General features: G+C 42.4%; 1 protein-coding gene across 3 annotated transcripts in view; it reads left to right on the forward strand.

Annotated features, from left to right (window-relative positions):
* The first annotated feature begins 656 nt into the window (after window positions 1-656).
* ttc21b (tetratricopeptide repeat domain 21B) overlaps window positions 657-24,467 on the forward strand; it is a 101,356-nt gene continuing 77,545 nt past the window's right edge. For 2 of the 3 annotated variants that reach the window (XR_011886454.1, XM_072262042.1), the window contains exons 1-10: window positions 657-1,699; window positions 2,128-2,257; window positions 2,366-2,476; window positions 5,035-5,201; window positions 7,583-7,705; window positions 9,426-9,583; window positions 14,357-14,441; window positions 17,446-17,544; window positions 20,606-20,798; window positions 24,174-24,271. Coding sequence is in view for 1 of the 3 variants with exons in the window: in XM_072262042.1 (XP_072118143.1) it covers window positions 1,670-1,699; window positions 2,128-2,257; window positions 2,366-2,476; window positions 5,035-5,201; window positions 7,583-7,705; window positions 9,426-9,583; window positions 14,357-14,441; window positions 17,446-17,544; window positions 20,606-20,798; window positions 24,174-24,271 (1,194 nt within the window). In the remaining 2 variants the exon portion in view is untranslated. The remainder of the gene's footprint in view (window positions 1,700-2,127; window positions 2,258-2,365; window positions 2,477-5,034; window positions 5,202-7,582; window positions 7,706-9,425; window positions 9,584-14,356; window positions 14,442-17,445; window positions 17,545-20,605; window positions 20,799-24,173; window positions 24,272-24,467) is intronic. The other variant, XR_011886455.1, reaches the window with a different exon arrangement.

Raw genomic sequence — 24,467 nt, forward strand, 5'->3', positions numbered from 1 at the left:
CTGAACAACAGCTGAACCTATTGACCATATCTGCATCTTTTTTTTTGCACCGAGTTGATGTCACATGATTGGCTGATCAGATATTTGCATTGCATTGATCAGATATAGGCGTACCTAATGAAGTGGTCACTGAGTGCAGCTTGTCCTGTCGTCATGGTGCTCCAAAGCACTATGGAGAGCTTAGTGAGATTATTTCCACGGCAGACCTATTTTAGCAGTTGGTTAATTGTAGCAGAACCAGGCGTTGCTCAGACAGTGGTTAATTTTAGTCGCAAGCCAACCTCTGGAAGCACTTCATTACAGTAGATGTAAATGCTACTGGGTGATATCTCACTTTGGTGAAGGATGAGAGCGTTGCTATGGTGAAGTGACACACTGGAATAATCATTGTCTATAGTTGTGGAACATCAATCGATATTTCAACAGGTTATTTGCACATGATTATTTCAGGTGATGTTTGGATCTGGCAGGGTCGGGATGAAGTCTCGGTGCGGAAACCCAGGTTGCCGATGGTCGGTCCAGTTTAAGCCCGTGTGCTTTAGGAGGGCAAGGTATCACCAGCGGGAATGTCCCGGTGGTTTAATCGATTGTGCTGTGTTCGAATGCTCGCTCTGCGGTTGGTTAATCGATTACGCTGTGTTCCGGTGCTCGCCCTGCGGTTGCTACCGCTTGGCTCGTAACCTGGAGACGGGCGGCGTCAGGACGCTGATCAGCCTTGTCCCTGCAGCCCGGGTCCGGATCCAGGCCGACACCACTCCCACCCCCTGACCCGCAGCCCAAGGCCCGGATCAGCCCGACACCACTCCCACCCCCTCAACCAGCAGCCCGGGGCCCGGATCAGGCCGACACCACTCCCACCCCCTCAACCAGCAGCCCGGGGCCCAGATCAGCCCGACACCACCCCCTGACCCGCAGCCCAGGGCCCAGATCAGCCCGACACCACTCCCACCCCCTCAACCAGCAGCCCGGGGCCCAGATCAGCCCGACACCACTCCCATCCCCTGACCCGCAGCCCAGGTCCGGATCCAGGCCGACACCACTCCCACCCCCTGACCCGCAGCCCAAGGCCCGGATCAGCCCGACACCACTCCCACCCCCTCAACCCGCAGCCCGGGGCCCAGATCAGCCTGACACCACCCCCTGACCCGCAGCCCAGGGCCCAGATCAGCCCGACACCACTCCCACCCCCTCAACCCGCAGCCCGGGGCCCAGATCAGCCCGACACCACCCCCTGACCCGCAGCCCAGGGCCCAGATCAGCCCGACACCACTCCCACCCCCTCAACCAGCAGCCCGGGGCCCAGATCAGCCCGACACCACTCCCATCCCCTGACCCGCAGCCCGGGTCCGGATCCAGGCCGACACCACTCCCACCCCCTCAACCCGCAGCCCGGGGCCCAGATCAGCCCGACACCACTCCCACCCCCTGACCCGCAGCCCAAGGCCCGGATCAGCCCGACACCACTCCCACCCCCTCAACCAGCAGCCCGGGGCCCAGATCAGCCCGACACCACTCCACCCCCGACCCGGGGCCTGGATCAGCCCGACACTTTCCGACCCACAGCCAGAGGTCCGAGTCAGCTCGACCCCCTCCAGGGACCGGACCAGCCTACTGCCCGAGACCCGATTAACTTCAGTCCTGGGGTCGGCCTGCTTGCAGTTTGCGCCAGATGATGGCCGAGCAAGACTCGGCCACCTTGGTAAGTGAGGGAGGGGGTCTGCTGCCCGACCCTCGTATTCGGCGGCCTAGCCAGGCAGATAAAGTCTAGTTAGGTGGGATGGAGATTTGGCTAGTTATCACATTGGAGATTTCTCTGATGAGAGGAATAATTAAAACTGGGGTGTACCAACTAGAGGTATACGTACATGCAAGAGTTATTACCTGTGGATAAGAAGTACTTGGGATAAGGGTGTCCTTATCTGTCACCTGTGGGAATGCCTCTCAATATCTTGTGTAACTCTGATGGTGTTAAGGACACCACAATATCGGACCTCGTGGTTTGAGATCTTTGGGTTATGTGAAGGGCTAATGAAAGAAAAATGTCATACAAAAAGGATGAGGTGTAGAGGAATCAATGCCTTACAAAAGGTTGTGTACTAAACACAGTATTTAATTTTGACTTTGCAGGCTCTGATAAACTACTACTGTCAAAAAAATTACTTTAATCATATCCAGATTGCAGCTGATGAAAGTATCAAAAGATATGGCAATGATGCAGTGTTCCTGTTTTTTCATGCTTATGGGATCCTTATGGAAGGTAACTTCATGCAGTGAAAAAGCTGAATGCAATTTCATAGCATTCACAAACTAACCAGTAACAAACTTGTATTATAATTCCCAAATTATCTTTATTTTGTATATGCAGATCGTATTCAAGAAGCTATCCGTGAGCTTGAGGCTATCAGGGAGAAGCAGGATGTGTCCCTGTGCTCAATAATGGCTTTAATCTACGCTCATAAAAAATGTTCAGCTCCGGGTGAGTACATATAGCATCCAATACAGGCAAGGAGGAAATTGCAGCTTTAATTCTAAAGTAAAAAATGTATGAAATCAATTGGTGTCTTTCTACTACATCTATATTTAAATAATCAGAATCAGGTTTATTGTCACTGGCATCAGATGTGAAATTTGTTAACTGTTAATTTAGTATGTTGTGGGCACGTGGCCAAATGGTTAAGACATTGGACTAGCTACCTGAAGGTTGTGAGTTCGAGCCCCAGTCAAGGCAACGTGTTGTGTCCTTGAGCAAGGCACTTAATCACACATTGTTGTGCGACGACAGTGGTGCCAAGCTGTATGGGTCCTAATGCCCTTCCCTGTCGTGGAGAGGGGAGACTTGCAGCATGGGCAACTGCTGGTCTTCCATACAACCTTGCCCAGGCCTGTGGAGAGTGAAGGCTTTCCAGGCGCAGATCCATGGCCTCGCAAGACTAACAGATGCCTTTAATTTAGTATGGAACAAAGTGATCATACAATAAACAGCAGTTGGTTTCAAGACAATACTGATTTTACAAAAATCCAATATGATTTCTACTTGTTCGGTTTTCTAATGTACTTTTGTAATATTTGAATCTTTCTGTTGAAATCCAATATAGTAGTTAGGTCACTAATGCCACTGTCACCCTCATGACAAGTTTTGGACTACCACATCCAAATTTTGTGAAGGAAGTTTGTGTTGTATGTAAATGAAAACTATGAGGGACATCTACTAAACCAGTGCAAGATCCTCAAAATATCCACAGTTCTTTTAATGTGCAATGTTCACAGGTTATTCATTCATAGAAATAACCAACATGCATAACTCCTGTGTCTCAATATGTATTTTATCTATTATTTAGAGATACAGCGTGGAATAGGTCCTTCAAGCCATGCTGACAGCAACCCTCGATTTAACCCTAACCTAATTACATGACAACTTACAATGACCAATTAAACCTACTAGCCGGTATGTCTTTGGACATCCGGAGGAAACCCATGCACTTCAAGGGGAGGACACACAAACTCCTTACACGAGACACTGGGATTGAACTCCGATGGCCTGAGCTGTAATGGTGTTGTACAAACCACTATGTGACCATACTGCCCCAACCTGATAATTACTTACTGATCAGAAAAGGAGGTACAGAAACCCTTTGGATTCATTAGACCAGCAGTACCATATTTATTTCTATTTCTGTTTTAAGCTGAACAGGTTTCCAGTGATTTACTTTCTGCTAGTATTATTTTCCTCACTTCTAATCCGAAGTCATAAATTCCTCTTAGACCATAGGACATGGGAGCAGAATTAGGCCATTCAGCCCATCGAGTCTGCTCTGCCATTCCATCATGGCTGATCCTGGATCCCACTCAACCCCATACACCTGCCTTCTTGCTAAGTTCTTTGATGCCCTGACTGATCAGGAAACAATCAACTTCTGCCTTAAATATACGCATGGACCTGGCTTCCACCACAGTCTGTGGCGAAGCATTCCACAGATTTACTACTCTCTGGCTAAAAAAATTCCTCCTTATCTCTGTTCTGAAGGGTTGTCCCTCAATTTTGGGGCTGTGCCCTCTAGTTCTGGATACCCCCACCATAGGAAATATCCTCTCCACATCCACCCTATCTAGTCCTTTCAACGTTCGGTACGTTTCAATGAGATCCCCCTGCATTCTTCTAAATTCCAGTGAGCATAGGCCTAAAGCTGCCAAACGCTCCTCATCTGTGAATCCTTCATTCCCGGAATCATCCTCATAAACCTCCTCTGGACTCTCTCCAATGTCAACACATCCTTTCTGAGACATGGGGCCCAAAACTGTTGACAGTACTCCAAGTATGGCCTAACTAGTGTCTTATAAAGGCTTATCATTATCTCCTTACTTTTATTTTCTATTCCCCTTGAAATAAATGCCAACATTGTGTTTGCCTTCTTTACCACAGATGTAACATGTAAATTTACCTTCTAGGAGTCTTGCACGAGGACTCCTAAGTCCCTTTGCACCTCTGATGTTTGAACCTTTTCTCCATTTAGATAATAGTCTGTTCTATTCTTCCTTTTACCAACATGCATTATCATATATTTTCCAATACTCTGTAGGAAGATGGAAGATGTATTCCATCTTCCACTTTTTGCCTGTTCTTCCAATTCGTCTAAGTCCTGTTGTCTAATCACATTGCTTCCTCAGCGCTACCTACCTCTCCACCTATCTTTGTATCATCCGCAAACTTTGCCACAAAGCATCAATTCCATTGCTCTGTTTTTTGTGGCAAGAATCTGATTGCCATAAAGTAGTCATTATTCATTCCTTAAATCTTGCATCTGCACATTAGAATTACAACTGAACTCCATAACTATCAGAAATTGGAGCACAAGATGGATTCTTACCCCCTTAATAAAGATGATGGAATCATTTGTTGACTATCTGCTGCCAACTACACCAGTGCAATCTTTGACTGAATCTCCTACTATGCATAGTTTGGCTTTGCACTTTGTAATTTGCTGAGTGACTAAATAAACAAATCTGACAGTAAGCAAGTATTATTTTTCATAAAAGATCGTGACGCCATTCAAGAACTGGATAGCAAACTCAAAGAGTATCGAAAGACTGCAGGACCGATGGCATTGTACTTTGCGGGCCTCTTTCTTTGGCATATTGGGCGACATGACAAAGCTCGTGAATATGTTGACAGAATGATTAAGATCTCAAATGGATCAAGAAAGGTTTGTATATTTTACATGGAAACTCAAAGCTGGAGGGACTCAGTAGGTCAGGCAGCATCTATGGAGGGAAATGGACATCTGCCGTTTCAGGTTGAGACCCTTCATGTAGTCACCTGCCCCACTGAGTCCTCCGACTTTTTACTGTTCCTCCAGATTCTAGATTCCAAAATCTTCTCTCTTGTGTCCCCATACCTTCTGTTGATGTCTGTCTGCAGATAATTCTGTAATTTAACAGGAATCTTGAAATAGTTTTCTTTGCATTACTGAAATATTGTGCTGTAATCACATGTTGGTACAAGAGTAACAGTAGTGCTGATTCCTTTCAATTTCAAGCACCATGATAAAGCTTGAGATGACTTGGTGCATGCCCTCACCCATATCTCCTCCATTTCCCGCACTTCGGCCCTCACCCCATCCTCCCGCAACCACAACAGGGACAGAGTTCCCCTTGTCCTCACCTACCACCCCACCAGCTTCCGGATCCAGCACATTATCCTCCGCAACTTCCGCCACCTTCAACAGGACCCCACCACTAAGCACATCTTTCCCTCTCCGATTTCCGCAGGGATCGGTCCCTCCGCGACTCCCTTATCCACACATCCATCCCCACGGATCTCCCAGCCGGCACTTATCCATGTAAGCGGAAGTGCTACACCTGTCCCTACACCTCCTGTTTTGCCACCATTCAGAGCCCCAAACAGTCCTTCCAAGTGAGGCAACACTTCACTTGTGAGTCTGTTGGGGTCACCTATTGCATCTGGTGCTCCCGGTGCGGCCTCCTCTACATCGGTGAAACCCGACGCAGATTGTGGGACCACTTCGTCAAGCACCTCCACTCCGTCGCCACAACAGACAGGATCTCCCAGTAGCCACCCACTTCAACTCTGCTTCCCATTCCCATTCAGATATGTCCATACATGGCCTCCTCTACTGCCGTCATGAGGCTAAACTCAGGTTGGAGGAGCAATACCTCATATAACATCTAGGTAGTCTCCAGCCCCTTGATGTGAACATAGAATTCTCCAACTTCTGGTAATTCCCTCCCCCTCTCTTCCTCTATCCCTATTTCACTCTGCCCCCTCCCCCAGCTGCCTATCACCTCCCTCATGGTTCCGTCTCCTCCTTCTACTACCCCTTGTTTTCCCTGCTTCCCCTCCCCCACCCCTTTGTCTTTCAAATTACTGGTTTTTCAACTGAAACTACGAGCCTTCTTCCAACCCTCCCCCACCTTCTTTCTTCAGTCCTGACGAAGGGTTCCGGCCCGAAACGTCGACTCATCTTTTCCACTGATGCTGCCGGTCCTGCTGATTTTCTCCAGCGTATTGTGAGTGTTGCACCAAAATAATTAGTACACATCATCTACTGCATTAACCAGATTTGTAACATTTGGACTATGGCAATATTCTCTAAATTTATTTCAAATCAGTATTTTACTAACTTAAATACAGTAAACGGTGGAGCATCTCTTCACTAGAAATCTGCAATGACCTATCAGCATTCCTGTGACTGAGCTCTGCTGTACTTTGATCTGTACAGCATGTAGACTCCAGCAGGTAGCATGAAGTTCCGAATATTTTCCATCTCAGTTTGGGACATTTGCCCACTGAAGCTCTGCCAGGTCACCCTGATGCAAGCACTGTGGGCTCATAAAAATGAATGGGAGAAATCAGCTGCTGTGAAAAAGCTTCTTGATTAATTTAGACCAAAGTACCATAAAATATTGGAGCAGAATAAGGCCATTTGGCCCATCGAGTCTGCTCTGCCATCTCATCATGGCTGATCCACTTTCCCTCTCAGCACCCATCTCCTGCTTTCTCCCCATATCCCTTCATACCCTGGCTAATCAACAATCTATCAACATCTGCCTTAAATATACTTAAATATATAATTTAATTCTGTGTGTGTGTTTAAAATTAAAACTTTTAACTTTTGTTATTTTTTAAACCGTTTTCAATTGATTTTGAATTATATATTATAACCTTTCACAGTGGGTAAACCTGGGAATAGATCCTTGCCAGCTGTCAAAGCTATTGTTTCATTATATCTAGCCAGCTGTGTTGTAAATCCTGCACTGCTCTGGGCCAAAATGATGAGCAGGGTCCAGCCTGCTAGAGGAATCAGCAGCCTGGACCATACTGAAATAATTTGTGTTTTCCTATGCACAGTTGCCCCGAGATGTCAGACAGCAGAAGATCTGACTTGAGGTGTTACTAAGGATCTGACTTCCCCATAGCTGGAAGTTTAATGTGTTGCATTCCATTTCCTATTTCTACTCATAGTCCTAACCCAGATTTCCATTGATCTACCTCCAGTTTATAGTTACTTTGTCTATGCTTACCTTTGGCCATTTGATCATTGTTGTTCTGTGTACTGTTTTACAGGGTCTGACTTTAAAAGGATGGATTGATTTAACTAGTGGGAGAGAGGCATATGCTAAAAAGGCCATCAAATACCTTGATGAAGGAATCCAAGATGGGAATGATGTATTTGCTATGATGGGAAAAGTGAGTAAAAATTGGGAATAAAAACTACTGTACAAAGATGAAACTATACTTCAGTTACTGTAACCAATTGCTGTAAATCAGACAGCTATTGCTACTGACAAAGTCACATCAATAGTTGTTTTGGGGAACTGTGAAAAAAGTAGAATGACTACAGCACCTGGAACCCCACCGTTGAATATCTACTTATTCTACTGAGTCTATCTCGCTCCTGAAAGCCTGCAGAATTTTTTCAATTCAATTCAAAGTACATTTATTATCAAAGTATGTATGCAGTTTACAACCCTGAGATTCCTCTTCCACACAGGGAATCACAAAACAAAGAAGAAGCATGGCACCAACCCATTCAAAAATAAACATCAACTCCCCCCCCCCACCATGTGCAAAAAGATTGTGCGAACAGCAACAAAAAAAGTGAAAAAACAAAACATAAAACACAAAATCAAAAGGCATATTTCAGTACAGTTCAGCTCTGTTCATTATCTGTAGGCCAAATGAGTAACAAAAAAAAGCAACCAGAGCTAGAACTAGAAACTAGAACACATCTTAAACCTGAATTAGAGTCCAAATCTACAATCCGCATTGATCAAACCTTGCTTCGGCACCATCCACCAACAGTGTCGAGGGAGAGAGAGACCACTGAAAGCATCGACTCTAAGATACTTATCAGCTGCCATTTGAATTCTACAGTTTAATCTCTCCATCCATTTCATGAGTCTCTCTCTGTCTCTTTGAAATCTACTACCATTCTTCTCACACTTCACTAGGCTTCAAAGTTTTCTATAATCTGCACAAAACATTAATATTTATGCAAGGAAACCATGTTCCTCTTATTAATCCCTGGAAACTCCAATGTAGGCTTCCCATAAATCCAGAAAAATACCTCCTGCTCTCTTTACTTCGGCAAGTTTGCATCTATGCTGTTGTCACTGTTTTTTTGTTCAATGCCCTTTCATCTTAGGGACAAGTGCATTAAGTTCCCCTTTTGGAATTTCATATCCACTGCCTTTGCCTCATCAACTCTTGATGTTACTTCTTTAGGTTAGATGGACATATTTTGGCTTAACAAATCCATGCTGACTTTCTCTAATCATCCCATATTTGTCTAAGTAACTTTTGATTTTGTTTCTGATTATTGTTTCAGGAATTACGCGGACCACAAATATTAAATTAATGGGTTTGTAGTTTCTGGGTTTCTCCCTACAGCTTTCTTCGAAGAAGAATGTAATATTAGCAATTTCCCAATGTTTGGATACCACTATTCAATCTATAGTTGTTTGGAAGATTATGGCCTGGGTGCCTGTATTTTAAACCATAAGATAGGAGTAGAACTAGGTTATTTGGCCCATTGAATCTGCATCATCATTTGGTAATTGCTAATTTATTTTCCTTCTCAACCCTATTCTCCTGCCTTCTCCCCGTAGCATTCAATACCCTTGCTAATCAAGAACCTATCAACCTCTGCTTTGAATATACTCAATGACTTGGACTCCAGAGCCGTCTGTTGCAATGAATTCCCTGGATTCACCACTTTTACTCAACAAAATTCCTTTTCATCTCAGTTCTAAATAGCAGAGGAAACATTCAGTTGTTCTATCATTTGATTTGTTGAAGAAAGCTCAGTCCACTAACTTAACCCACCCAAAATTATAAAGCATTTAAGGATAGGACTATTGCATTTGCTAATTTTTTTTGATTTCAGAATATTATTTCTTAATAATAGGCACAGTACTTTGAAATGCGACAGAACTTCTCAGGGGCTTTGGAAGTGGTAAACCAAATAATAGTTCATTTTCCTGGCTTCTTGCCTGCTTTTGTAAAGAAGATGGAGTTGCAGCTAGCCTTGCAGGATTGGGAACAGACAATAGAGACAGTACACAGGTAAACATGTTTGATTAACCTGAAAGTATCTCTCTTAAATGTGCATAATGGGGGTTGTTACAGTAGATCAGTAAGTAATATTTGTGCTGTATACTGTATAGCCTGGACACAAATAACACTTCTGGGTCAGAATCTATGGAGTGCGATAACAAAATTTTGTTATCAAAAGAACATATATGTCACTATATACAACACTCAGATTTATTTTCTTGTGGGCATACTCAGCAAATCTATAGAATAGTAGCCATAACAGGATCAGTGAAAGATCAACCACAGTGTAGAAGACAACAAACTGTGCAAATGTAAATAAGTAGCAATAAATAACGAGAACATGAGATAAAGTGTCTTTAAAAGTGAGATAATTGGTTGTGGGAACATTTCAATGATGGAGCAAATAAGTGTAGTTATCCCCTTTTATTTAAGAGCCTGATGGTTGAGGGGTAGTAACTGTTCTTGAACCTTGTGGTGTGAGTCCTGAGGCACTTGTACCTTCTACCTGATGTCAGCAGTGAGAAGAGAGCATGACATGGGTGGTGAGGATCTCTGATGATGGATGCTGCTTTCCCATGACAACGTTACATGTGGATGTGCTCTATGGTTGGGAGGGCTTTTCCTGTGATGTACTGAGCCGAATCCACTAGTGCAGAAACAGGTAAATGTAAGGTTTCTGTCCTGTCCAAAAGAGATCAAATGATGAGATCCCTTTTAGACAGAACTGAAAATCAGGTGAGTATGAAATAACTTAAGGAAAGATGTCTGTGAAGTAGAGGCAGCTCATTAAATGGTAATTAGGGCAATGTACACATTTGAATATATTATCTACATCTTACCAAATTAGACCTAGCCAGGTACTGTATATACCATTTCTATCATGGCAACCATAAAACACTTTGTTTTATTTATGCCATGTGCCATTAAGAAATAGTTGAGTATTGTGTTCATACACTTAGCTTAATGCAATTACAATGCCAGCAACCTCAGTTCAATCCACTGCTGACTGTTTCTGTCTCATACTCATCTGATGTTAAATTCTGTCCAATTATCATGGTTGTTCTTGGCATAGTTTTCTCCTGAACTGGTTTGCCATTGCTTTCTTCTGGGCAGCGTCTTTACAAGATGGATGACCCCAGCAGGGATGACTTACAGCGGACTGAAAAACTTGAGCACATAGATATTAAGGAAGAGGATGTATTGGAGCTTTTGGAAAGCATCAAGTTGGATACGTCACCAGGACTGGACAAGATGTACCCTAGGCTACTGTGGGAAGCTAGGGAGGAGATTGCTGAGATTCTGACGATGATCTTTGCATCATCAATGGGGACGGGAGAGGTTCCGGAGGATTGGAGGGTTGTGGATGTTGTTCCATTATTCAAGAAAGGGAGTAGAGATAGCCCAGGAAATTATAGGCCAGTGAGTCTTGCTTCAGTGGTTGGTAAGTTAGAAGCATAGAAATATATTTGATGGAGAATATCCTGAGAGGCAGGATTTAGATTATGAAGACACGTAGTCCTCTTTTATTGTCATTTAGTAATGTATGCATTAAGAAATGATACAATATTTCCTCCGGTGTGATATCACAAAACACAGGACTGACCAAGGCTGAAAAAACTGACAAAACCACATAATTGTAACTTATAGTTACAACAGTGCAACAATACTATAACTTGATGAAGAAGTCCATGAGCACAGTAAAGTCCGAAGTCTGTCAAATGCCCCACATCTCACGCAGACGGGAGAAGGAAGAAAAACTCTCCCTGCTACGCCGACCACAATCCGGCTCTGAGTCATGCGAAAACTTCGAGCTCTGATCAGCTCTACGACACTGAGTACTGAGCACCATCTCTGTCCGAATGATTCGATCTCCTTCTTGGTTGCCAAAAGCAGGCAAGGCTGGGGATTTTGAGGCCTACCTTCGGAAAGATTCCCGACCACGCAGTAACGACAGCAGCGAACGAACGTTTCAGAAATTTCTCCAGATATTCCTCTGTACTTTCACGTCCATTCTCCATCAAATCAGAATTGTCCACGGCCCCTATTTAACAGATACAATATCATTTTTCACTGGAGGGTTGCGCACGCACAGGCGCGCCACCATCTTCTCCTCCCACCCATGAACATTTGAAGAGGCATAATATGATAAGGAATAGTCAGCATGGCTTTGTGAAAGGCAGGTCATGCTTCATGAGCCTAATTGAATTTCTTGAGGATGTGACTAAACACATTGATGATGGTAGAGCAGTAGATGAAGTGCATATGGATTTCAGCAAGGTATTTGACAAGGTACCCTATGCAAGGCTTATTGAGAAAGTAAGGAGGCATGGGATCCAAGGGGAAATTGCTTTGTGGATCTAGAACTTGCTTGCCCACAGAAAGCAAAGAGTGGTTATAGACGGGTCATACTCTGCATGGAGGTCGGTGACCTCAGGGATCTGTCCTGGGGCCCCTACATTTCGTGATTTTTATAAATGACCTGGATGAAGAAATGGAGGGATGGGTTAGGTAATTTGCTGATGACACAAAGGTTGGAGCTGTTATGCTGTGGATAGTGTGGAGGACTGTCAGAGGTTACAGCGCGACGTTGATAGGATGCAAAAATGGGCTGAGAAGTGGCAGGTGGAATTCAACCCAGATAAGTGTGAGATGGTTCATTTTGGTAGGTCAAATATGATGACAGAATATAGTATTAATGGTAAGACTCTTGGCAGTGTGGAGGATCAGAGGGATCTTGGGGTCCAAGTCCATAGGACACTCAAGGCTGCTGTGCAGGTTGACTCTGTGGTTAAGAAAGCATACAGTGCATTGGCCTTCATCAGTCGTGGGATTGAGTTTAGAAACCGAGAGGTAATGTTGCAGCTATATAGGACCCTTGTCAGACCTCACTTGGAGTACTGTGCTCAGTTCTGGTCGCCTCACTATAGGAAGGACGTGGAAACCATAGAAAGGGTGCAGAGAAGAATTACAAGGATGTTGCCTGGATTGGGGAGCATGCCTTACAAGAATAGGTTGAGTGAACTCGGCCTTTTTTCCTTGGAGTGACGGAGAATGAGAGGTGACCTGATAGAGGTGTACAAGATGATGAAAGATATTGATCGTGTGGATAGTCAGAGGTTTTTTCCCAGGGCTGAAATGGCTAGCATGAGAGGGCACAGTTTTAAGGTGCTTGGAAGTAGGTACAGAGGAGATATCGAGGTAAGTTTTTTACACAGAGAGTGGTGAGTGCGTGGAATTGGCTCCCGGCGACGGTGGTGGAAGCGGATATGATGGGGTCTTTAAAGAGGCTCCTGGACAGGTATATGGAGCTCGGAAAAATAGGTAACCTAGGTAATTTCTCAGGTAAGGACATGTTCGGCATGTTAAGCTTTGTGGGCCGAAGGGCCTGTATTGTGCTGTAGGTTTTCTATGTTTCTGCTCTTCAGAGATTGTCTGCCTGGCGTCAGTGGTCGCATCACCAGAACTTGTGATACGCCCCAGCTGCTCATATCACCACTGCTTCCACCCGTGGTTTCACATGACCCTGATCGGAGGGCTAAGCAAGTACTACACCTTGCCCGAGGGTGACCGGCAGACCAGCGGAGGGAAGGAGCACCTTACACTTTCTATGATAGAGACGTATCTCCTCCCCTGCCACCTAAGAGGATATATTAATAGATAGAAAACAGAACTGAAATACACTTAGGTTGTGAGAGTGTGATTGTTGATATGCCTCTAACACTAGTGTTGGGATGCCAGTTCTGTTGACATTCTATGATTTTAATGAGAAGATTAAGCATAATCTATGTAAATTTCTGTAGAAATTTCTTTAGTCGCTTCTGTAGAAAAATTTGCTATAAACAATCATGGTCATGGATAGACCATGATCACCCAAGTCATATAACACGGCACATAGAGAACAAATGGTGTGAGAACAGTAATTAGATGTCCTAATCAAAGTGAAACCAATAGGACTCTATATTTAAGAATTCTCTAGTGGTTGAAATTTTAGCTGAAACGAATAAAGAGATTCATGATTGTTCGAACCCAGTCACAGCAAGTTCGTGGAAATCTGCAGATGCTGGAATTTCAAGCAACACACATCAAAGTTGCTGGTGAACGCAGCAGGCCAGGCAGCATCTCTAGGAAGAGGTACAGTCGACGTTTCGGGCCGAGCCCCTTCGTCAGGACTAACTGAAGGAAGAGATAGTAAGAGATTTGAAAGTTGGAAGGGGAGGAGGAGATCCAAAATGATAGGAGAAGACAGGAGGGGGAGGGATGGAGCCAAGAGCTGGACGGTTGATTGGCAAAAGGGATATGAGAGAATTATGGGACAGGAGGCCTAGAAAGTATGTGTATGTATGTATGTGTGTATATATATATATATATATGTGTGTGTGTGTATGTATATATATATGTATATATAGTTATTGCTTCATTTAAGAAAAATGTTTTTGGTTGATTTGTAAATGTTGTGTTCTTTATAATAAGAGAAAGAATAGAATTGTTTTCTGGTGATTCCACTGTACCCATAACCTTTGTATCCCATAACCATTGACAACAAAAATGTAAACAAAATCAATTGAATTGCCAAATGTATGTAGGAATTGTAATTCCTTTTCCATCTTCATTAAAAATGTGGTAGTAAATATAATTATGTATGCATTTAGGTTATTTCAATACTTTCTGTCCTTTAATAAATTGTAATTCTGTTTTGCATGAAATATTTCAATACATTCAGGTGAAATTAAGACTTTAATTTGTTAAATTGTCATTTAAAATGTATTCTAAAATCTATTGCAGACTGTTGCAAAAGGAAAGTCATAATTTTGAAGCACTAATGATGCTGGCTCTACATTTATTATGCAGAGAGGGAAATATTAAAGAGGTAAGAAAGAATTGTAATAATTAATCAGCACTGATTAGTTTCATCCCTGGTACAACGTACTATGCTTTTATAGATACATTCAGGTTTGTCAATTATGGCAAAATTCAGAGTTGGTTATTGCAGTTCTCTGCTTGCTTCAACAAAGTTTTTGTATTAAACTTTTCAGCCCAGTTTTTGCTATATAAATTGTGTGCTCATTGGAAACACTTTTATAGGATAAGGAGGTTGGTTTTAAATATTGTGAACAGGAGGTATTGTTCTGATTTAAGCCAAACATGCATCTTCCTACCAAAGGACTGTATCAATTTCAAAGTACAGGTTTCCCCCACTATCTGAAAGTAGAGCGTTCCAATGAAACCTTTCATGCCGAAATGGCATAAAGCGAAGAAGCTATTACCATTAATTTATATGGGAAAAACTTTTGAGCATTCCTAGACCCAAAAAATAACCTACCAAATCAAACCAAATAACACATAAAACCTAAAATAACACTAACATAGTAAAAGCAAGAATGATATGATAAATACACAGCCAATATAAAGTAGTCATGCTTTTCTGCAATCATTGCAGCACTGTCAATCGTAGCAAAAATCTCACGCAAGTGCTTCACGTTCCGTTCCTGGACGACTTCACTTTCGGGCCATTGGCTGTTGCGTTCAGTTTCGATTCGTATCCTTTCCTCTTGCAGTTGCATCAGTATTGATGAAGTTGATGCAATCAGTAATTGCATCAATTTCAACAAAAGGACTAACGTATCCACTCATGTACTTAGAAAAAATCACGTGGGTATTAATGAAACACAACAGGAAGTGAATGAAACGACATGGAGTGTTCACCACGATCGACACGCTTAATTACGTCCAGTTTTACACCAAGCGTAACACCTTTGTGAGCTCTCTTTGGCTTTTCTGATACCTTAGGACACATCTTGCTAACGGATGCACAAAATAAATTGAGATAAAGCACAGATGCTCACAGCCACAGTTCAAAGCTATGGCAGCTTGATGCTGAGATGCTGAGTGTAGTTCCCAGGGAAGGAGCTTGCTGCAAAACAAACTCTGAGCACTATTTTCGCTTTTCGCCTTTTTTCGTAAAAGCGAAAATCCTCTTCGGATTTCTTCCGGTTAGTGAAAACAGGTACTAATGTAGGTCTTTCGTAAAAGCGAAGTGGCGTAAAGTGAACTTTCGAAAAGCAGGGGATATCTGTATCCAGAATATCATCTATTAAGACAGGGGTCCCCAACCTTTTTTGCACTGCAGACCGGTTTAATATTGACAATATTCTTGCGGACTGGCCGACCGGAGGGGGGTTCAAATAGGGTTAAACTCACCTCAACATGTCTTTTACAGTTAGGGTTGCTAACTTTCTCACTCCCAAATAAGAGACAAAAATAGCAGTCAAATCCTGGGACACTTTACACCAGGAAAGACGACTATGACCATGAAGCCTTGCGCGGGCACCTGTGTGCGCAGGTGTGTACGTGCCGATTTTTTTCCCACAAATCAGTCTTGCCTTCATCTTCCCGACTATACTGTAGGTACATTATTTCTACTTTATATAGGCTGTGTATTTATCGTATCATTCTTGCTGTTACTATATGTTAGTGTTAATTATTTTCGGTTTTATGTGTTATTTGGTATGATTTGTTAGGTTATTTTTTGGGTCTGGGAACGCTCAAAAATTTTTCCCACATAAGTTAATGGTAATTGCTTCTTCGCTTCACGCCATTTCGGCACGAAAGGTTTCATAGGAACGCTCTACCTTAGTGGGGGAAATACGGGACAAACCAACTTAGCCTGATATACGGGATGTCCCAGCAAATACGCGACAGTTGGCAACCCTATGTTCAAGTTCAACGGTGCGTGACAGGGAATGAGGAAAGGTGCAGCTGACTCTTATCGTTTCCTCACGGCCCGGTAGCACATACTTTGCGGCCCGGTACCGGTCCACGGTCCGGTGGTTGGGGACCGCTGTATTAAGGCCCTTGGAGTTAGAGTTTTAACTGTGCAATATTTCTATTTTTTGCACTTTGGGAGAAAGTTAAGTGAAAGAGGATCAAGCACATGGATTTTTTAAGTTTTGCGATTTAGAATTCTTTGAATTAAAATTCATATTTGTGTTTGGTAATTTGTCATTTCTTTTAAGATGGTAGCATGTTCGGATACAGCAGCTACTCGGGGTCCAATGAAAGATGCATTTGTTCGTCCTATTTTACAATTGCAAGATACTGCTGGATACTAATAACATCATGTTCTGCATACCATCCTATCAGCAAGTTGCTCGATAGCGATGGAGCTGGATTTATTGTGTACCGTCGTGTTTTCACCTGGACTTGTTATGTACCATTTGTGCTGAAGAGGTGTGCAACGTTTAGACATTTTTGTTGTGATCACAAGACACTGTTGGACATGGCATTGGTAACATAGAATACAGCAAGCCTAGTGCATTGGTTCATTAGTGAGACTGACAACGAGGAAGTTGTGGCAAGGACTAAGCCCTCACTACCGGGTCCCCCGTTGCAGTTTTCCAGAGGTGGTGTGGCAGAGAGCAGAGGCCTCAATGGGATGCGCTGGAATCTGTACTGGATGGGTGGGGTGGGGGGTCCTGGCTCTCCAGTAGGTGCTGCCCTCTGCTGTTCACTCAGTGGAAGAACAAGCTGGAACAGGACAATTTGCAGTAATGCCTCTCAGGGACTTGTTCTATGTTTGTTTTCTTTGTGACTGTATGTTTTTCTGAAATCGTAACCGTGTGTGCTATGTGCAGTTGGTAATGTGTTCTGCACCTTTGCCCTGGAGAAACACTTTGTTTGGCTGTATTCACGTATTCATCAACCGGAACGAGCTTTGCTGTAACCCAGGCACTCACCCACAACCATGAGAGACGGAGGCAACTGATGCAGTGCTCATCTGAACAGCACCCCTACGACCCACGTGGGTTTGCTGGATCCATAACTGTATTCATGTATGGTTGAATGATAATGAAACTTGAACTTGTCTCTTTCAGGCTGGCAATAGACTTGGTGATCTGATCAGTGTGCTGGATCGTTTTGAACCCCATAATCCTGAGATTTTCTTTAAAGTGGCATTGATTTTCAGCCGGATGGTAAGTATGTTAATACTTTTATTTTGAATTAACTTGAGTGAGTGTATGACCTATTTTGAAAAGATGCTGTATTAGTTTAATCCAGATCTTTACAACATCATCCATTGTTGATCAAAGTGGAAGAAATCAACTATTTCTAAGTTGGCTATTGGGCACAATTCTCCCTCTTGAGTCCTAATTTAGAAAAATAGAATTCTACAGCACAATAAAGGGCCTTCAGTCCATGATGTTGTGCCAACCTTATAACTTACTATAAGATCAGTCTAACGCTTCTCTCTCCTGCATAGCCCTCCATTTTTCTTTCATCAAAGTGCCTATCTAATAGTCTCTTCAGTGTCTCATATCTGCCTCACTCACCACTCCTGGCAGTATGTTCCATTCACCCAGTGTTCTCTGTTTAAAAAAAAACTACCGCTGGCAAACCCCAGTATACTTCCCTCCAATCACCTTAAAATTATGGCATATTAGCCATTTCTGCCCTGAGGAAAAAGGCACAGCAGAAAGCTGTAACATTACCTTGGGCTCTTAAGCTCGGTTCTCCCGACTAATAAAAGCTAACACACCATGCACCTTCTTAACCAACACATCAACCTGCATGGCAACTTCGAGGGATCTGTGGATGAGGACTCCCAAGATCCCTCTGTTCCTCCATACTTTTAACAGTACTGCCTTTGACCCCCTGCCTTCAAGTTTGACCTCAGTCTAGTGTATCACTTCACACTTTTCAGGATGGAACTCTATCTGCCACTTGTCAACCATATCAATGTCCCATAGTAACCTACGACAACATTCGACACCAACCACAACTCCACTAACCTTCATGTCATTTGCAAACTTACAAACCTACCTTTCAACTTCCTCATCTGTCATTTATAAAATTCACTAAGAGCAGAGTTCCCAGAACAGATCCTTGCAGAACACCGATGTCCAGGCAAAATACACTCCATCCACTACCACCCTCTGCCTTCTGTGGGCAAACCAATTCTGAATTCATGCAGTCAAGATGCCCTGGATTCCAACTCGCCTGACTTTCTGAATGAGCCTACCAAGGGGATCCTTATTGACTAGCTTACTAAAATCTACGTGCACTACTGCTCTACCTTTAACATAAGAGATTCTGCAGATGCTAGAAATCCAGAGTAACACACACAATATACAGGAGGAATTCAGCAGGTCAGGCACCATGTATTTCGGGCCAGGACTGTTCATCAGGACATCAGTCCTGAAGAAAGGTCTCAGCCCGAAGCATCGACTGTTTATTCCTTCCCTGGATTCTACCTTTGTCGCTGTGTTTTGTGACTTCCTTGAACAATTCTAGCAGGCTCATGAGGCATGACTTGCCCCTCACAAAACCATACTGACTATCCCTAACAGGTTATGCTTCTCCAAATGCTTGTAAATCCTGTCTCCAAGAAACCTCTCCAACAGTTTGCCCACCACTGATGTAATACTCACAGGTCCATAATTCCCAGCATTATCCCAAAGGAATAACATTAGCCAATCTCCAATCTTCTGGTATTACTCTTGTGGCAGAGAAAACAGAAAGATCAATCCCAAAGGTACATCAATGTCTTCTCTCGTTTTCCATAGTAACCTAGGGTATATCTCGTCTGGCCCTGGTGACTTATCTATTCTAATGTTTTTCAAAAGTTATAGCACATCTTTCTTAACATCGATACTTTCCCGTCTGTTCTTGGTTGTCCTCACTTTCATCGAAGTCCCTCTTACTGCTGAATACTGAAGCAAAGTACTAATTGAGGCCCTCCCTTACTTTTTTTGACTCCAGACACATGATTCTCCTTTTATCCCTGATTGGTCCTACTTTCACTCTAGTCATCCTCCTGTTCTTCACGTATATGTAGAATGCCTTGGGATTTTCCTTAATCCTACTTGCCAAGACCTTTGCATGTCCCCTTCTAGCTCTTCATAAAGTCCTTCCTGGCTACCTTATAACTTTCAAGAGCCTGTCTGATCCTTGCTTCCTAAACCTTAAATATGCTTCCTTCTTCCACTTGACTGGATGTCCACATCTCTTGTCAAACGTGATTCCTTCACGCTAATTATCTTCATAGGACAAACCTATCTAGAACCTCATGCAAGTGCTCCCAAAACAACTTCCATATTTCTGTTGTGCACTTCCCTTAGTACATCTATTCCCAATTTATGCTCCCAGATTTCTGAATAATACCATCATAATTCGTCTTCCCTCTATTGAATACTTTCCTGCACTGTTTGCTCCTATCCCTGTGGAAGGCTATGATAAAGATCTGAAATGTTCACCCACCAAGTGATCTGTAATCTGACTAGGTTCATTGCCTGATACTACATCTAGTATGACCTCTCTTCTAGTCAGCCTGTCTTCATATTAGGAATCTTTTAAGGGCACGCCTAACAAATTCTGCCCCATCTAAACTTTTTTCACTAAGGAGGTGTCAATCAACTTTTGGAAAAGTTATAGTGCCCTTGACAACAACCCTGGTATTTTAAGCACAAAATACTCTGCAGATGCTGGGGTCAAAACAACACTTTGGAATTTGTCGTTCAGATTCTTTTTGTTTCACAGCCTTTCATTGCTAAGTTTCTATCTGAATCAAGTTTAATATCACTGGAAAATGTCATGAAATCTGTTGTCTTTGCAGCAGCAGAACAATGCAATACTTAATGGAGGAAAAAAACATGAATTACTGTAGATATATAAAGTAGTTACATTAAACAAGTAGTGCAAAAGTAGAAATTTTAAAAAAGTAGTGAGGTAGTGTTCATGGGTTCAATGTCCATTCAGAAATTGGATGGCAGAGGGGAAGAAGCTGTTCCTGAATCATTGAGTGTGTGTCTTCATGTTTCTGTACCCCCTATCTGATGGTAGCAATGGAAACAAGGCATGATCTGGGTGATGGGAGAAAGTTAAGATCATGTTAGAGGGTGTTCGATGGGTTTCGTTTTGATAACATGGTTGCCAAAATTAAAAAAAAAACATCCAGCATAGAACTTTAACAACACAAGTATAAATCTTATGAACTAACTAATTTTTACTATTGATCCCCAATGTACATTAATGCAGTGTGGACGAAATCAAGTTATCCTTCAACAAACATATACCTTGATTGAAAGAGCATTCAGCATGTCTTCACATAATGCAGAGATTGCAAATGAACTTGGATATCAGATGATATTGCAAGGAAAAATAAAAGAAGCAATACGATGGTATAAAACTGCAATATCACTGGATGAAACAAGTATTCCTGCAGTAACTGGTATGATTAATTTTATTTGCATTTTTTTGAGAAAATATCCTCCCTATTGCCTGCATGAGGTTGTATTGCAGAAAATGAAGATGTATTATTGGCTGCTGTAAGGTAGTGAAAGCTATCTATCTTATTCCTCCAAAGGATTCTGAGAGGAGATTCCAAAATCCATGCCTTGCTAATATTAGGATATATATTTTACAATCCTGTCCCTATTTTGGAACTGCTTTGATGTTTCTAACTATCTTGCTTACAACTTAGAACATAGAACATAGAACAGTACAGCACATTACAGGCCCTTCGGCCCACAATGTTGTGCCGACCCTCAAACCCTGCCCCCCATATAACCCCCCACCTTAAATTCCTCCATATACCTGTCTAGTAGTCTCTTAAACTTCACGAGTGTATCTGCCTCCACCACTGACTCAGGCAGTGCATTCCACGCACCAACCACTCTCTGAGTAAAAAAACCTTCCTCTAATATCTCCCTTTAACTTCCCACCCCTTATCTTAAAGCCATGTCCTCTTGTATTGAGTAGTGGTGCCCTGGGGAAGAGGTGCTGGCTATCCACTCTATCTACTCCTCTTATTATCTTGTGCACCTCTATCCTGTCTCCTCTCATCCTCCTTCTCTCCAAAGAGTAAAGCCCTAGCTCCCTTAATCTCTGATCATAATGCATACTTTCTAAACCAGGCAGCATCCTGGTAAGTCTCCTCTGTACCCTTTCCAATGCTTCCACATCCTTCCTATAGTGAGGCAACCGGAACTGGACACAGTACTCCAATTGTGGCCTAACCAGAGTTTTATAGAGCAGCATCATTACATCGCGACTCTTAAACTCTATCCCTCGACTTATGAAAGCTAACACCCCATAAGCTTTCTTAACTACCCTATCTACCTGTGAGGCAACTTTCAGGGATCTGTGGACATGTACCCCCAGATCCCTCTGCTCCTCCACACTCCCAAGTATCCTGCCATTTACTTTGTACTCTGCCTTGGCGTTTGTCCTTCCAAAGTGCACCACCTCACACTTCTCCGGGTTGAACTCCATCTGCCACTTCTCAGCCTGCTTCTGCATCCTATCAATGTCTGTCTGTGAATTTCATTGAGAATTTTTAACAAACTGATTTTTAACCAAGATTCTTTTGCCACCCACCAGGACTTACTGACCAACTCCAGTGCTAACAGCTGCTACGTGTTGATGAATTGTTGCTCACTTAAAGTTCTTTCTTTCAATTCAGTGGCTCTTTGCAAATGCCAAATTCAGCACTGATCCCCTAAAATGGCTTATTTAGTGGCACAAAGAGGAAGAGAGAAGATTGAATAATTTATCACCAACCAGATTTACAAGTCCTTAACTGTAACTGGCCGGCAAGTCTAGATTCTCATCATCTACATGTCCATGCAGTAATGGTAGATGACATCTCTTCTCACCTCCCCCTATTCCCCACCTCTCAGACACTCCAAACCAGCCAAGCCCTTTGTCATCTATCGCTAATTTTCAGCCTTTCTTCTCTCATCACTATGGTGATTTACTTGATTGTTATTAAACCTTAGTTTTAATTATTCCAGTTCTCTAATCTCTTTAAACATCTTACCAATTTTGTGGTGTTTAGTATACTAACAGGCTCTGCATCTTGTTGCTGTGTTCATGAATGATTTTATGCACTGAAATTATGCACAGGTTTTAGTTTAAGATTGTTTCATGTCCATACACAAGGAAAACAAAATAATTGATACTTCAGATTTGATGGAACACAAAAAGAAACACAATAATAAAATAACCATAAATACATGAGATAGCTCACATACATTGATTATATATACATATGTATGGAAGTGTCTGTACATAAGGTCACTGACAGGAAATTATAAATTAGTGGTGGTAGGGGGTGTGGAGGGGTGAGTTAGTGGGTGGAGGTGTTTATCAGACTGCTTTATTGAGGAAATAACTGTCTGGTGGTCCTGGTGTGGATGTTACCTAGCCTCCTCTGTGATGGGGGTAGGACAAGCAGTCCATGAGCAGAGTGGCTGGTTGGGATCCTTCATGATATTGCTAGCCTTTTTCCATCATCTATCTGTATATATGTCTTTGATGGTGGGTAGTTTGGTGCTGATGATGTAATGGACAGTTTTGACTACCCGTTGTAGAGTCTTCCTGTCCACCACAGTACAGTTTCTGGACCATGCAGTGTGTAGCTCATTAGGATGCTCCCTCCTGCGCATCTATAGAAGGTTTTGAGTATTGATGTGCATTATCCAGCTCTCTTCAGCCTCCTCAGAAAGTAGAGGCATTGCTGATCGTTTTTGATTGTATGAGATGTGTTCTGGGACTATGAGAACTTTTGCGAGACGTACATTCCCAGAACTTATTGATAATTGACATATTACCTTTATACATATTTCACCAGCTGTCCAGATCTGTAGCTTCCAAATTTTTCTTACTGATCTCGTAACAATATCTCTCATTCCTTATGTCCCATCTCCTTTTAATAACACTTTTTTATTCTGCTTCAATTCTTTCCAAGCTATTACTAGCCTCACTGCGACCATGTCACTGTCCTAGATACAAAATGTATCCTAATGTACTCATGGTGTCTTTGTTGCTATAGCACAGTCATCCATACTCAATCGTGGCTCAACCTACCAAAGCATCAATACTCAAGCTGTCTATCCTCTTCAAAGAGTTCAAGTAAATATTGATAAATTAGGGTGAAGACAGACTTGTCACTTAAGTATAAAAAAAAGTTTCAAGAAAGAACAGAATAGTGGTTTATTTCATTTAAGAACCTTTCTCTGCATCTCCAATTGTTGCAGTTTATGGTACATTTTCGAGGAACAACTTCATGTCATCCAACTAGCAATTACTTCACATATTTGAAATGCTGTTCAGCCATTTTCAGACATGTAGTGCACCTTGCTCCTAAAAGTGGTGTTTCTTCTATTCCACATTTTCTGTTTACATTTCTCCTTTATCTTGGTGTCTATTACTTCTATATTTCTACATCTGAGCTTATCAGGAATTATATTCCTGCATTGATGTGACTGTGTGGAATACCTTTCAGGTCTTGCCTGTGTCCTACTGCAATCTGAAATAATGCTGGATGTTAGAATAATTGTATACTGAAAATTACCTGAGTCAAGTGTGTCAAGTTACTGTGGAGTTAATGGATATACGACAGAGAATAGGCTGCAGAGAAGTGAGAGAGTGGGTTTGATGGGATTACTCAAACAGCCAAGGTAGAGTTGCTGGGATCACCTCCTATGTAATGAGGAAATATACAGATATATTGATCACTTAAAAAATTGATGACCACATGCAATTTTGGGGGGGATATCTTCATTTGATGCTGTTTAATTTCAATGTTTTGTTCTAATTCCAGGTATTATAAGGTGTCAACTCATCGAAGGTTACTTAGAAGATGCAGAGCAACAATTAGACTTTCTTAATGAAATTCAGCAATCCATTGGAAAATCTGGGGTAATGACACTTCTGCTTTCATTGTTTTTAATTTCAAAGATTAAAACTTACTATGCAACTGCAGATAAGAACTTTCATTAACCAATATGCAATTATGTTCATATGCTGATACAGCAATTTTGCAAGCAGTCCAAAAGATTGGCATATTGAAGGCCTTTGAATGTAAGGAAAGAGGTTAGACACATTTAATGAACTT

The sequence above is a fragment of the Mobula birostris genome, chromosome 6 (assembly GCF_030028105.1).
Source record: "Mobula birostris isolate sMobBir1 chromosome 6, sMobBir1.hap1, whole genome shotgun sequence".
NCBI classification, from domain to species: Eukaryota; Metazoa; Chordata; class Chondrichthyes; order Myliobatiformes; family Myliobatidae; genus Mobula; species Mobula birostris.